General features: G+C 45.2%; 1 protein-coding gene across 2 annotated transcripts in view; it reads left to right on the forward strand.

The window, feature by feature from the left end:
- The window catches only part of LOC311108260 (mannosyl-oligosaccharide 1,2-alpha-mannosidase IA-like), a 177735-nt gene extending 163258 nt beyond the window's left edge, over positions 1–14477 (forward strand). The window contains exons 9-12 of one of the 2 annotated variants that reach the window (XM_084150883.1): positions 1199–1418; positions 5787–5959; positions 8227–8342; positions 12669–14477. In XM_084150883.1, the coding sequence (XP_084007009.1) occupies positions 1199–1418; positions 5787–5959; positions 8227–8342; positions 12669–12675 (516 nt within the window). In that variant the 3' untranslated portion in view covers positions 12676–14477. Of the gene's footprint in view, positions 1–1198; positions 1419–5786; positions 5960–8226; positions 8343–11219; positions 11703–12668 lie in introns of those variants that run through there. The other variant, XM_084150882.1, reaches the window with a different exon arrangement.
- The last annotated feature ends 452 nt before the right edge of the window (positions 14478–14929 follow it).

The raw sequence follows: 14929 nt of genomic DNA on the forward strand, positions 1-14929 counted from the left end.
TCTCTCTCTCTCTCTCTCTCTCTCTCTCTCTCTCTCTCTCTCCCTAAATCAACTCTCTCTCTCTGTCTCATGAGAAGCTGAACAAGATGCGCTGCTGTCTGCCTCTGTCTATCTGCTCCAGGTCTATTTGTCTGTCAGGCTTTAGATCCCCCCCTGGATGGAGGTTAGGGAGAACATATGGCCACAGGGACTCACAGAAGGTAGCTATAAAATATATATGGTTCATATATATGCTTTATCTGTTCCTGAAGCACTAGTAGTCAGAGGCAGAGATTGAAGGAAATGGTCTCAGCAGGAACAGGCTGGGCTGTTGCTAAACAGGACATAGGCTGCCTTTAAAGAGACCAAAGGAAATGAAATAACCAGCTTAGGGGAATATTAATCAGCTGGTTTTCTGAGGCGGAACGCGGCGTATAAAGCCCAGCCGCCTATACACGGACCCATTTACATGATGTGTTACACTCTACAAAAGCACCGATCTGAATGATCTTTTGAAAATGTCATTACTTTCAGGAGATTTGCCATATTTCGTTTTCTTAGGTCTTCCCCATGCAGGAGAAAAGCAGACCCAATGAATATGAAAAGAAATGTGCCAAGTGAAGCGATGAACAATGAGGCGTATCAGAGAATGCACCTGGAATAGTGTAGCGTTTCAACATGCCGTCGACTTGTCTTTGCTGCGGTTATTTATTCCCTATGTTAAAAGGCAGGTTTATATCTCTCTCTACATCAGTAATGGCCCTATATTTCTGTAATAACTGTGTTTTGTCTGTCAGTCATGTGATGGTACTGTATTGGACACCTGCTGTGTGGCTAGCGGCGGAGAGACGGGCCGCCCGTTGTTCTGAATGATTTGTTGTCCTCCTGGTGTCATGTCTCGCTGTGGATGGGACACGCCTGTCATTCCAGAATGTCTCTGGGTAAAGTGGCCCTCGTGTATGTGTAAATTTCAGGGATAAATAGGAGCAGCGTTCTTTGTGTCCACGCTGCCCCAGAAAATAGATAACACTGGCTGGCCACCAGCTGGGACCCCTAGTTTTCCTACAACAGCAGCTTCATCAAGCTTAACAATGCTATTTGGGCAGTAGTTATTCATGTTCCGGAAGGGTCCACCCCATTTGCATGGGAATGGCCCTTGTCTGGGACTAGGGTTGGATAGAGTGCTCATCTGTCTTCCGTTCTTGTCATTGTCCTCCAGGCCATTGAGACCAGTTTGATAAGGAAGTCCAGCGGCGGCCTGATGTACATCGCCGAGTGGAAGGGCGGGCTGCTGGAGCACAAGATGGGTCACCTGACGTGCTTTGCCGGGGGCATGATCGCCCTGGGGGCGGACGGAGCGCCCGAAGACAAGACGGGTCACCAGATGGAGCAGGCCGCAGAGATTGCCCGAACCTGCCATGAGTCCTACGCCCGCACCAGTGAGTCTGACTGACTGACTGACTGACCCCGACGTCTGGGGCACATCAGTCCCCCTGTCTCCCTCTACAGCAGTGGTAGGCAACGGGGCTGCAGTGTGTACAGGCTTTTGTTTCTATTCCGCTTGAACATACCTGATTCAACTAATCCAGCTAATCTTCAGATTAGACCGTGATTGGTTGAATCAGCTGAGTTAATGCTGGTCTGGAACAAAAGCCTGAACACACTGCAGCCCTTCAGAACCAGAGTTCGGAAAGTATTTAGGCCCCTTGACTTTTTCCACATTTTGTTACGTTACATCCTTATTCTAAAATTGATTAAAATATTGTTTTTCCTCATCAATCTACACACAATACCCCATAATAACAAAAATAAAAACAGATATATTGCATTTACATAAGTATTCAGACCCTTTGCTATGAGACTCGAAATTGAGTTCCGATCCATCCTGTTTCCATTTATCATCTTTCAGATGTTTCTACAACTTGATTGGAGTCCACCTGTGGTAAATTCAATTGATTGGACATGATTTGGAAAGGCACACACCTGTCTATATAAGGTCCCACAGTTGACAGTGCATGTCAGAGCAAAAACCAAGCCATGAGGTCGAAGGAATTGTCCGTAGAGCTCCGAGACAGGATTCTGTCGAGGCACAGATCTGGGGAAGGGTACCAAAATATTTCTGCAGCATTGATTGTCCCCAAGAGTGGCCTCCATCATTCTTAAATGGAAGAAGTTTGGAACCACCAAGACTCTTCCTAGAGCTGGCCGCCTGGCCAAACTGAGCAATCAGGGGGGAAGGGCCTTGGTCAGGGAGGTGACCAAGAACCCGATGGTAACTCTGACAGAGCTCCAGAGTTCCTCTGTGGAGATGGGAGAGCCTTCCAGAAGGACAACAATCTCTGCAGCACTCCCCCAATCAGGCCTTTTATGGTAGAGTGGCCAAACGGAAGCCACTCCTCAGTAAAAGGCACAGGACAGCCCGCTTGGAGTTTGCCAAAAGGCACCTAAAGGACTCTCAGATCATGAGAAACAAGGTTCTTTAGGCTGATGAAACCAAGATTGAACTCTTTGGCCTGAATGCCAAGCGTCACGTCTGGAAGAAACTTGGAACCATCCCTACGGTGAAGCATGGTGGTGGCAGCATCATGTTGCGGGGATGTTTTTCAGCAGCAGGGACTGGGAGACTAGTCAGGATCAAGGGAAGGATGAACAGAGAGTACAGAGAGATCCTTGATGAAAACCTGCTCCAGAGCTCTCAGGACCTCAGACTGGGGTGAAGGTTCACCTTCCAACAGGACAACGACCCTAAGTACACAGCCAAGACAACGCAGGAGTGGCTTTGGGACAAGTCTCTGAAAGTCCTGGAGTGGCCCAGCCAGAGCCCGGACTAGATCCCGATCGAACATCTCTGGAGAGACCTGAAAATAGCTGTGCAGCGATGCTCCCCATCCAACCTGACAGAGCTTGAGAGGATCTGCAGAGAAGAATGGGAGAAACTCCCCAAATACAGGTGTGCCAAGCTAGTAGCGTCATACCCAAGAAGATCTGAGGCTGTAATCGCTGCCAAAGGTGCTTCAACAAAGTACTGATATTTCAGTTTTTAAAAACAATTATACAAACCTGTTTTTCCTTTGTCATTATGGGGTATTGTGTGTAGATTGACGAGGGAAAAAAACAATTGAATCCATTTCAGAATAAGGCTGTAACGTAACAAAACTTTGAAAAAGTCAAGTGGTCTGAATACTTTCCGAATGCACTGTATACACACACTCCTCTTCAGAGCAAGCCGTTGAGCCTGGTTTCTCTCTGAGCCCAGAGGGGCTGCTGGGTAGACAGAGCATAGTGCCAGCCAGGTTAGTCTGAGTCAGATGGTCTCTCCTCTCACTTCCTCTGGTCCGGATTGACCATCAGGAAACCTATTAGGGCTGGGAATTGGCATAGACCTCACAATTCAATATTATCCCGGTACTTAGGTACCAATACTATATGTATTGCAATTCGATACTGTGATTTTATTGTGATTCGATGTTCCAAACATAATGCTCACCATATGTCTGCTGCAGAGAGACATGAGAAAATGAGTTTTGATCAGTCATGGAAATAAAAGTGCTGAAAACAAATTAGCTCCTTATTTCAAAAGAAGATGGAGAACAAGCTATGAAGGAAAAATACTGGAGCATTGGTGCAGGTACAGCCAACTAGTACAAAAATAATATTGCAATATTGTCAAAATGATACGATATATCGTAAAAAATTATATGCCGATATGTAACTATCCATTTCTTTCCCCCATCACTACAATATATCTATCCATCTACAGTGAGGGAAAAAAGTATTTGATCCCCTGCTGATTTTGTACGTTTGCCCACTGACAAAGACATGATCAGTCTATAATTTTAATGGTAGGTTTATTTGAACAGTGAGAGACAGAATAACAACAACAAAATCCAGAAAAACGCATGTCAAAAATGTTATAAATTGATTTTCATTTTAATAAGGGAAATAAGTATTTAACACCTCTGCAAAACATGACTTAGTACTTGGTGGCAAAACCCTTGTTGGCAATCACAGAGGTCAGACGTTTCTTGTAGTTGGCCACCAGGTTTGCACACATCTCAGGAGGGATTTTGTCCCACTCCTCTTTGCAGATCTTCTCCAAGTCATTAAGGTTTCGAGGCTGATGTTTGGCAACTCGAACCTTCAGCTCCCTCCACAGATTTTCTATGGGATTAAAGGTCTGGAGACTGGCTAGGCCACTCCAGGACCTTAATGTGCTTCTTCTTGAGCCACTCCTTTGTTGCCTTGGCTGTGTGTTTTGGGTCATTGTCATGCTGGAATACCCATCCACGACCCATTTTCAGTGCCCTGGCTGAGGGAAGGATGTTCTCACCCAAGATTTGACGGTACATGGCCCCGTCCATCGTCCCTTTGATGCAGTGAAGTTGTCCTGTCCCCTTAGCAGAAAAACACCCTCAAAGCATAATGTTTCCACCTCCATGTTTGACTGTGGGGATGGTGTTCTTGGGGTCATAGGCAGCATTCCTCCTCCTCCGAACACGGCGAGTTGAGTTGATACCACAGAGCTCGATTTTGGTCTGATCTGACCACAACACTTTCACACAGTTCTCCTCTGAATCATTCAGATGTTCATTGGCAAACTTCAGACGGCCCTGTATATGTGATTTCTTGAGCAGGGGGACCTTGCGGGCGCTGCAGGATTTCAGTCATTCACGGCGTAATGTGTTACCAATTGTTTTCTTGGTGACTATGGTCCCAGCTGCCTTGAGATCATTAACAAGATCCTCCTGTGTAGTTCTGGGCTGATTCCTCACCGTTCTCATGATCATTGCAACTCCACGAGGTGAGATCTTGCATGGAGCCCCAGGCCGAGGGAGATTGACAGTTCTTTTGTGTTTCTTCCATTTGCGAATAATCGCACCAACTGTTGTCATCTTCTCACCAAGCTGCTTGTCGATGGTCTTGTAGCCCATTCCAGCCTTGTGTAGGTCTACAATCTTGTTCCTGACATCCTTGGAGAGCTCTTTGGTCTTGGCCATGGTGGAGAGTTTGGAATCTGATTGATTAATTACTTCTGTGGACAGGTGTCTTTTATACAGGTAACAAACTGAGATTAGGAGCACTCCCTTTTAGAGTGTGCTTCTAATCTCAGCTCGTTACCTGTATAAAAGACAACTGGGAGCCAGAAATCTTTCTGATTGAGAGGGGGTCAAATACTTATTTCCCTCATTAAAATGCAAATCAATTTATAACATTTTTTTGTTGTTATTCTGTCTCTCACTGTTCAAATAAACCTACCATTAAAATTATAGACTGATCATTTCTTTGTCAGTGGGCAAACGTGCAAAATCAGCAGGGGATCAAATACTTTTTTCCCTCACTGTACCTATCTATCAATTTACTATCAACAGAACTGGCTCAGGACATCGCTAGATTAGATTCAGATACGGTTCTATGAAGCAGTGTAATCCGCTGACCCTGCCTGACTCCACAGCACCCCTGTGCCCCCATCCCACCTCCAACCCACCTCAATCCCCTCCCCCACCCCCGCTGAGTCACTGCCTGCCTGTGTGCATAGGTGCTAGTTCTCATCAAACAGGGATTACAGGAATGAACAATAGGCCTAAACCCTGTTAATTCCCTTTACCTTTTGAACTTTGCTTTACTCATAATCTGGTCTCTGGGCTGGTGGCCTGCTGTGAAATGTCATCATGGGTTCATGCTCCATCCAGGAACTGAAGTTTAGTTTTCTGGGTTCTCTTGACATTCTGTGTCCTTTACTTTCACCTAGAGCTAGGTTTGGGTTTTTCGTTGACGTGTTGTTGTCTTCCTTTGTTCCCGTGTCATAGCCCTGAAGCTGGGCCCGGAGGCGTTCAGGTTTGACGGGGGCGTGGAGGCCATCGCCACGCGGCAGAACGAGAAGTACTTCATCCTGAGGCCAGAGGTCATCGAGACCTACATGTACATGTGGAGGTTCACCCACGACCCTAAGTACAGGGAGTGGGGCTGGGAGGCCGTGCAGGTGAGAACTACAGTAGGGTTGGGCGATATCCAGATTTTCATATCGCCATACCGTCCATCTCTCACCCTGGGATTTACGGTATTACCGGTTTGGTACACAAGTGGGCGCCAAAAAAAGCTCAAAATGCTAACAACATTATCACAGGTAATAGTGCATTTCCATGGAGGCTGCTAGCTAAATATGCTAACGAGCGCAATAGAAAATAAACGAATTGCAAAGACAGGCAATCAAGCTCATACAGTTATACATATATAGGTAGGAGCTACCGAATGTCATTTTTTGGTGAGTTTGGACTTTCACGAGCGAATGTGAACAAGAGACATTGTGCAAATGAACAAAGCTTTAATGCATGCAGTACTGGCTCTCCAACAGTCTGTGTGGACTGTGGAGTCTGGAGTCGCTAGGGCAACGGGCCTGCCTGCTCTGCTTAGAGAAGAGGGGGGAGGAGCAGACGGGCCAAGAACAGAGAGGAGAAAACATCGCAGTGGCAGCTGTACAGATAAATCATCCAAAGGGCTTTGACTTTTCAAACACATCAGAAAGCTAACACAATATGATGCCCCATCACCTTATTAATTGAGCCACTTACTTAGATACCAAGTTAAACTAGGGGTCGTGTTAACCCATAATTCAGAGTTTTTCACGCAGGAGAAAAATAGAAAACGCATAAGAAATATATTGCTGCATTTTGTAAACACATCTAAAATGCTTCTTCTTGTAATTTCTGCTCGGCATCAGACTCATTTTGTGCTTCAGTTGCACTTTTAAACTGGGATGAGAATTCAGGAACGGGCGTTCTATCAGCAGACTGCACTCTGACTGATGTATAGCTTCCTTTCTCGGTGTAGCCAGCCTATTTTTCTTTGGTAAAATGCAAGATTAACTTTAAGCAAAACATTAGCAAATGTAGCCGGCTACATTCTTTCGATGATCGGCCTAAACATTAGAAATATGATGGCCATGCATCGTTTTTGCAAAAAATACCTTGCTTTTTCATTGTAAGCTCATTTACTTGTGTGTCTGCCAGCCAAATAGCGTTGCACTTCTGTTGTCATTTGATGAAAATTAGGCTATTTTCTGCTGAATGTATTGCACTAATGTATTTTCTGTGAAGGAAAACTAAAGTTGCACGTCTCTGATCACTCTTTTGAAGCCAAAAAACACTGTGGACTTCCAATTTTAAACACAATCCCTGTCAATACACAGCTGGACTCATCTGCTCCCGCTTTCTCCTGTTGTGCTATTTACAAACTAACACGTGACTGGCTCAACTGTGCTGGGGAACTACGATAAGCTTCATAATGTAAAATAATGTGACCGGTGAAATAAGAACGCTATCTGCTTTATCTCCTAACGCATTACACAAGTTGACTGCAGGTATGTACTTAAAAAGTAGCTACAAATATTAAAATGTATTGAAAAACATCAAATAAATAGTTTCAACAGTATTGACGGTATTGGAAAACCATCCCGTGGCTATTTCCAAATACCCTGGTATACAGTATATATGGTATACTGCCCAAGCCTAAACTACAGTACCCATCATCCATCAGAACTATCCCACCACAGTCCTTCCTGTCATGTTTGTGTCACTCTGTCCCTTCCTAACCTCCACTGAGAAGAGACTTCCTCTCAAATCACAGTGAAAAGGGCTCTGCACTCCAATAGACCCCTGTTCACTGTGATTTGTAGACTCATTCAGGTCTACACATGGCTAATTCTGAGCGCAGTAGGCTCCAAAACCTCTGAGACTCTTCCTTCCTCACTTCTCTCTCTCTCTCTCGCTCTCCCTCCCTCCCTCCCCTCTGCTGTATCATTGCCATGCTGCAACAGAACAGAACAGTGGCGATGTTGAATGCTGATTGCCCAAATCCCAGAGCCGTGTAATTGTATCCACTAATGACATGAGATTACCTCTGATGGGCCTTGTGTTAGCCATAAATCTGCCTGTCTCTCTACCTGCCTGCAGATACTGTACCTCCTCCTCCCTCCTCCCTCTTCAGCCAGACTGGATGTGTGAACACTGCAGCCCCTTCCTCCTCAGCCCCATTCTCTCCCTGAGTCATTGTGCCTAAGGCAGCCTCCCCTTCTCTCCTTTCCTCTTCCCCCCCCCACCCCCAGGCAGAGCAGCCACACTGAATTGAAATGTGCTGGCTCAACAACTAGCTAGCACAGAGCATACATCTCCAACACACTGACATAAGAACAGAGTCAGCTCAACACTGCTCCCTCCGCTCTACTTTCTGTTCTCTCTCTGTGTCTCTCAGGCTCTGGAGAAGCACTGTCGTGTGGAGGGGGGCTACAGTGGTGTGAGGGATGTCTACGCCTCCAGCCCCAACCATGACGACGTCCAGCAGAGCTTCTACCTGGCCGAGACACTCAAGTAAGACCCTCACACACACACACACACACACACACACACACACACAGTGTCATCTAGTCACTCACTGTCATTCTGCATAGAGGCATCTGGATACCTAGTATGAAAACTTTGGCCTTGCCTTTTCCATTATAGTCATTTAGCAGATGCTCTTATCCAGAGCGACTTACAGTTAGTGCATTCATCTTAAGATGGCTAGGTGGGACAACCACATATCACAGTCAGAGTAAGTACATTTTTCCTCAATAAAGTAGCTATCAGCAAAGTCAGCGCTAGTAATAGGGGGGAAAAAGTCAAGTGCGATTGTTAGTCCATTAGATAGAAATGTTATCGATCTTGTCTGAAAATACATCAGGTTTGTTGGCATGCTTTTGTTATCCTACATCCTTCCCCAGAACCTTCCCTTGAATAACTACAGTATTGGATTTTCTTGAAAATATACTGGGACAGGTGAGGTCATGAATGTTCCTCCCCATTATACCAAGTAGACCGTTATCTTAATCTTCTCGTGTGTGGATGAGTTCGACACCCACACAGTTCCATGACATCTAAGACCTGCTCTAGAGTTTCATCACATCCTGAAAAACAGACATCTATTCTATGACAGCTCCTGACATTCAGTTTGTTTGAACACTTCAAAACAGATCAGAAGTAGAATAATGTCCTTCCCCCACTGAGTACTCCACCTCTGTCTGTGCTGTGCCTGCGAGCCTCTGAGGAGAAACTACTGACATCCTGGGTGTATTGTTGGGTGTATTGTCACGGCCGGCTCAGACAGACAGGCAGGCTGCTGCTAGCACAGTGTGCTGTGGACTACATGTACAGGGACCTCAGCAGGGACCTTTCTGTTGAGTATCAGTGGTGTTGTTTTGTTTCTGTTGAGTATCAGTGGTGTTGTTTTGTTTCTGTTGTGGATCAGTGGTGTTGTTTTGTTTCTGTTGAGGATCAGTGGTGTTGTTTTGTTTCTGTTGAGGATCAGTGGTGTTGTTTTGTTTCTGTTGAGGATCAGTGGTGTTGTTTTGTTTCTGTTGAGGATCAGTGGTGTTGTTTTGTTTCTGTTGAGGATCAGTGGTGTTGTTTTGTTTCTATTGAGTGTCAGTGGTGTTGTTTTGTTTCTATTGATTGTCAGTGGTGTTGTTTTGTTTCTATTGAGTGTCAGTGGTGTTGTTTTGCGCCCCTCCTGTGGGAGCCTTGTCACAGCACTCTGGTGTGACCTTATAGAGAGGTCATGGGCTCTGTGTCCCTGCTGTCCCTGCTCTGCTCTGTGTCCCTGCTCTGCTCGGCTCTACTCTGTGTCCCTCCTCTGCTCGGCTCTGCTCTGTGTCCCTCCCTTGCTCTGCTCTGTGTCCCTCTTCTGCTCGGCTCTGCTCTGTGTCCCTCCCCTGCTCTGCTCTGCTCCGGGGGCTAGGGACTGTAACGTCAGCCACGTCACCATGACTCAGTCAGATAACAACAAGCTGCACGCAGGAGAGAGGGAAAGAAGGAAAGGGAAAGAGAGGTAGGAAGATGAAGAGAGAGAGAGATGGAAAGAGGGGACCTGGGGAGAGAGGAAAATAAGATAGGTTCAAGGTTGGGATAGAGAAAGGATAAGAGGGTAAGTGAGGGAGGGAGGGAGTCTTGCTTGACAGAAAAGTGAAATATGTTTTCACCATCCTGTGCAGTTAATAACTGCAGCACTTTGATGTTGGTGTTGATTGTCCTTTTGTGCCCAAACCCCTGGGCTAATCTGCCTCTCTGACTGATGCTTCTATGAAACGCTGTGTGAGTCCCACCGCTTAATAGAGCCGTTCAAACTTCTCTAGTATTTAATGGTGGTGGAAAGTGCTGCAATTTGGCGAATAGGGTCTCCAGATCCCAGGCCTGCCCAAATGCCTTGTTTACTGATGCTTGCAAAATCCATCTTTTAGGCACTGGCTCTCCCTCACTCCCTACTTTCTTCCACTCCCTTTTTTCTGCCTCTCTTACCTTCTCTTTCCCTCTCACCCTCTCTCTTCCTGTCACCCCTCTCCTTTCTCCTCTCTCTCCTCTCTCTCCATCTCTCTCTCAGCCTCCTAGCCAGGGTCCTCCTCCTTCATCTCTTAGAGTGAGGTCACATTAGCAATAGTGACTCTGAAAACGGTGTATATCTGTCTGTCTGGCTGTTTGCTTTGCTGTCTCCTCCCGTTCCTTCCCAGGGAGGTGGGCTGTGCTGTGGGCTTGTTGTAGCGCATGGCCTACTGCATTAACAAGTTCCCCCAGATCAAAAGCTAAGCACTTGTCAACATGAAGGGGCCCACAAGCCACCCCGCTTATTCTCTTTGTTCCCAGTATTAGGACACGGGATTCTGTTAAAGAGGGATCCTATGCTATGACTTAATGAGTTATTTTTGTTTTACTCCACATTCCTAGTGTAGTGAAATGGGGTTTTGAGTAATCACTTGTGTTCTGAGAACACTGGGGGCTAATGGGGGGGTCACTGACTGTGATGGACTCAATGTTCCTCCCCCTAGCTGTGCCTTGATCTGGTTGGTCTGGTCTGGTTTAACTGTTGGGAGGAGGGCCTGGACTCTCTCTCCCACCCACGGCCTTTAATCATCCCTCTCTGTAACATCTGGAGCCACCACCTATCTCTTTCTCTTTCTCTCTTGGCATGGGAGAGTTCCTGAACTGGTTGTTCCCTGAGTTGGTTTTGGGACATGTCTTATGAGACTGCCCACGACCCACCTCCTTCTCTGACACTCTCAGACTTCTAGTAGATGTTGTCCATGATTGCATCAGTCTGAGAACACAACTAGGAGTGGAGGTTGTTGGTATAAATAAGTGGGCTGTCTGAGGTCCTCATGTTTTGTTGATCACATATGAGTGTTTGAGCTAAGTTGAGTCTCTCTCTCGCTCTCTCAGATACCTGTACCTGCTCTTCTCTGATGATGACCATCTTCCCTTGGAGCACTGGGTGTTCAACACCGAGGCCCACCCCCTCCCTGTCATTAAGAAGGAGATGACAGACACAGACAAGCCCAGCCAGCTGGAGTAGAGTGGTCCTCCTGGACCACCCCCTGACCTGACCCCTCCCACCACCAAACTCCTCTACCCCCTCCCTCTCTGAGCAGTGGGCGGAGCTGTCTCTCTTACTCCTCCCCCACCATGGGTGGAGCTCACCCAGGCAGGCCACTCCCCTGGCGGACTGGACTCTCTCCTGTTTTGGAGTCCCTGACCAGACCAGATGGAACCGGACCGGACCGGCTGCCTGCCTCTCCAGACCCAGACTGCCCCCTACTGGGGACTGGGAAGAACCACCTCATCCAAGAGTGCTCGTCTTGTCATCTTGTAGAGAAAGCAGTCAGTCTGCATGCTGCCGTCCGTCCCCCCCACCCCCCCTCCCTCTCAGTGCTGTAAATCTACCCTCCTCTGTGAGGAGAACAGGACACTCTGCGCTGTAAGATTTGCCGTCACTCCAAAAAAAAGCCATACTGATTTGAAGACAGCTTTATCATTTTTATTTATTTTTTTCCACCATTTGGGGTATGTGTTTGTGGGTGAGACTGAAAACAGATCTATGTCAATCAACATATTATCACATTTGTGTCGTTCTTATCATAAATATGATTTTAGTCACACTTAAACAATGGACCATTTAGGTGGATTTCTGTTAAAGACCCAGAGCTTGGTTCTCACCTGCTTGATAGTCAAATCTTAACTAGTGCCTTTCAGTCTAAAATGGTCTATCAAATAAGCAGTTCAGGCAAATGGCAAGGTTTAAAGGGCAGGTAGGTACCACATTGTTCAGATGGCATCGTTGATTTAGTGCTTAATCATCTCCTCTACCACAGTGACATCTAGTGTTCGACACCAGTAATACACCAGTCCAGTCCTCCAGTCAGTCGACATTACATTTCAGTCATTTAGCAGACGCTCTTATCCAGAGCGACTTACAGTTAGTGAGTGCATAATTTTTTTTTTTTTCATACTGGCCCCCCGTGGGAATCGAACCCACAACCCTGGCGTTGCAAGCGCCATGCTCTACCAACTGAGCTACACGGGGCCATAGAGTAATAAAGGAGATGAAGTACCTTGATGGGAAAAGACCTGCACTGAGAACAACCTCTGTTAATGACGTAGAAATGTTGACAATCGATCTGGTTCCTTCTTCCTGAAATATGGAACGTGTGGACAGTAGAGTTCATCCCTTCTACCAACATGTCATCAATTCATTCAGCCTAGTCTGTTTGTCAGAGCTCGCTTTGTTTCCCACCCCCATCATCAACATGTTCCTTTGTTTATTAATTGACAAAGTTGACATGTGCTTTGTTTGTTTGTTTGTTTGTTTGTTTGTTTGTTCCTTTATTACAGGTGGTAGAGACATGAATCCATGTAATGTAAATAGTTGCTTTGCTGTTAATTTATTCCATAGTACATAGGAAGGAAGGTTTAGGATCAGGCCCCTAGGTGGCACTGTGGAGCGAGAGGCTGTGTTGTTGTTTAGGTGGATGGTGGGAAGACAGTGTGGGGGAGACAAGGGCAGAATCAGACCAAGAACTTGGGAGTCAATCATATGGAACGAATGCATCATATGAATGTACCATCAAATGTGAACTGAAGATTATTTGACCTTTGTTGTTCTTCATTTGTTTGTTTGTTTGTTGTTCCTTTCTTCTGGAAAGCACAAAATGTTGAAACAATGTTTTGTGGTACCCAGAGCTATGTATTTAGAGAGTTGGGCCATTGAGGTTTCTGCATTATGAAGCATTTACATGACACTACAACATTCTATGGCAGCCATGTTAGCTCTCCATTTAACACAGCATAGGGAATATTTAAATAATGATATGTAACTGAATGTCTAAAATTAGAAATATTCCAAATTCGTACAGTTGGCCCAACTCTTTAAAATATATGGCTCTGGTGGTACCGATCAGAGGATGCTGTTAGTCAGTTCAGAAGAATAAGAGGAAGCACAATGCGTAGTTGTTTAGTTGTGTTGAAATGTAATGAGAAGATGCAAGGAAGGTTGTATGTCCACTACACTGGATGACATACACTCACATATGAACATGCATGCATACATGCTGAGTACTGTATAAAGACAAGAGGATAAATACATAGAAACGGTCATATACTGTACATGCGTATCATACACAGACGTACACACTATACACACACTCACACGCTCAAACACACTTATGAACATGGACGTTTATGGACACTCAGAAATGGATGTTCAGGTGACCACAGGACCCATCTAACCACTCTTAGTTGTCCACATACATCTTATTGGGAAATAGATGGGGTAGGATCAAGAGGTCTTGAAGAAGGGCCTTCGTCATAGTTGAAGTAATAGTCATATTCTTACATTAGAGGATAGACCAGACAAGAGCTTTGAGAAGCTGATATCAGCCTACTACTGGAGCCAAACTCTTCCAGAGCTCCTTTTGACAAGCCAGCAGGGCAGCCTACCTGTTTACCTGACTGGAGGAAGCAATGTTAATGAGGGAAACTGTGATATCCAAGTAGGCTGACATCCCTACCACCTAGTTCAGTTCGGTAGCCATTCCGGCTCCAGGGAAGAGCATCACTATACACTGTGATACACTGTAGATATGAAATTGCTGCATTCACCATCCCTGCACTGTCTGAGAGCCTAAGTGTTTCTCCTCCTGACTGTTGCAGATTTAGGGAGCAGCAGAGATAACTCGTAGTGATACTGAGAAACTTAAAGTCGCTGTAAAAATCTAACACACGATATATGAACCAGTCATTTCCTTTCATCTTTGTTTCAATATGCAGACTAGAAGACGTGCTGTTCATTTCAAATTGACTTTGTGGTTGAATATTGTGCTGACGATCTCTCGCATTACAATGCCTTTTATTTGTGAATCTCTTGTTAATGGTTTTGTGAAACAACCTAAAAAATGTAAACTGTACAATATTGCTGATAATCATTCCATTGCACATAGTTTATTTTGCTTTATATGCAAGTTTAATTTTGTGGGGAATTGTTCTTTTTTTTGTTTTTTGTTATTCAAATGTAAATATTCCATTCTGGCAAATATGCCATTCTACATTTATATAAATCTTATGAGCTTAAATGATATTAATGAGCAGCAAAATGTTTCATAAACTATATTTGTTACACTTCTATTGTGAATAAAACAATCTTTTAATATCAAGTGTTTTTAATTTAATTCTGAAATGACATCAATTTTATTAGTGCTCCATGACCAGGTCAAATGTGTGATGATCAATTACATTTTCATCATTTAGCAGACACTCTTATCCAGAGCGACTTACAATTAGTGCATACATTATTAATTTTTTCATACTGGCCCCCCGTGGGAATCGAACCCACAACCCTGGCGTTGCAAGCGCCATGCTCTACCAACTGAGCTACACGGGGCCCATCAATATGTGATTACCAGAGACTCTCTCACTCTCACACACTCTCTCGTTCTCTCTCACACACACATCATTCCTTGTAAACCTCAGAAAATGAAGCCAGGGAGGCAGTCAAATGTATCTGTCATTTTCTAATGATTGGGATCCAAACCCCTTCCAAGTGAAGCTATGTATAGCTGTTATCCACTAGGTGGCAGAAGAGTATCAAAATCCTTTTA

This window comes from Coregonus lavaretus, assembly GCF_964263955.1.
Source record: "Coregonus lavaretus genome assembly, chromosome: 33".
In the NCBI taxonomy this organism is placed as follows: Eukaryota; Metazoa; Chordata; class Actinopteri; order Salmoniformes; family Salmonidae; genus Coregonus; species Coregonus lavaretus.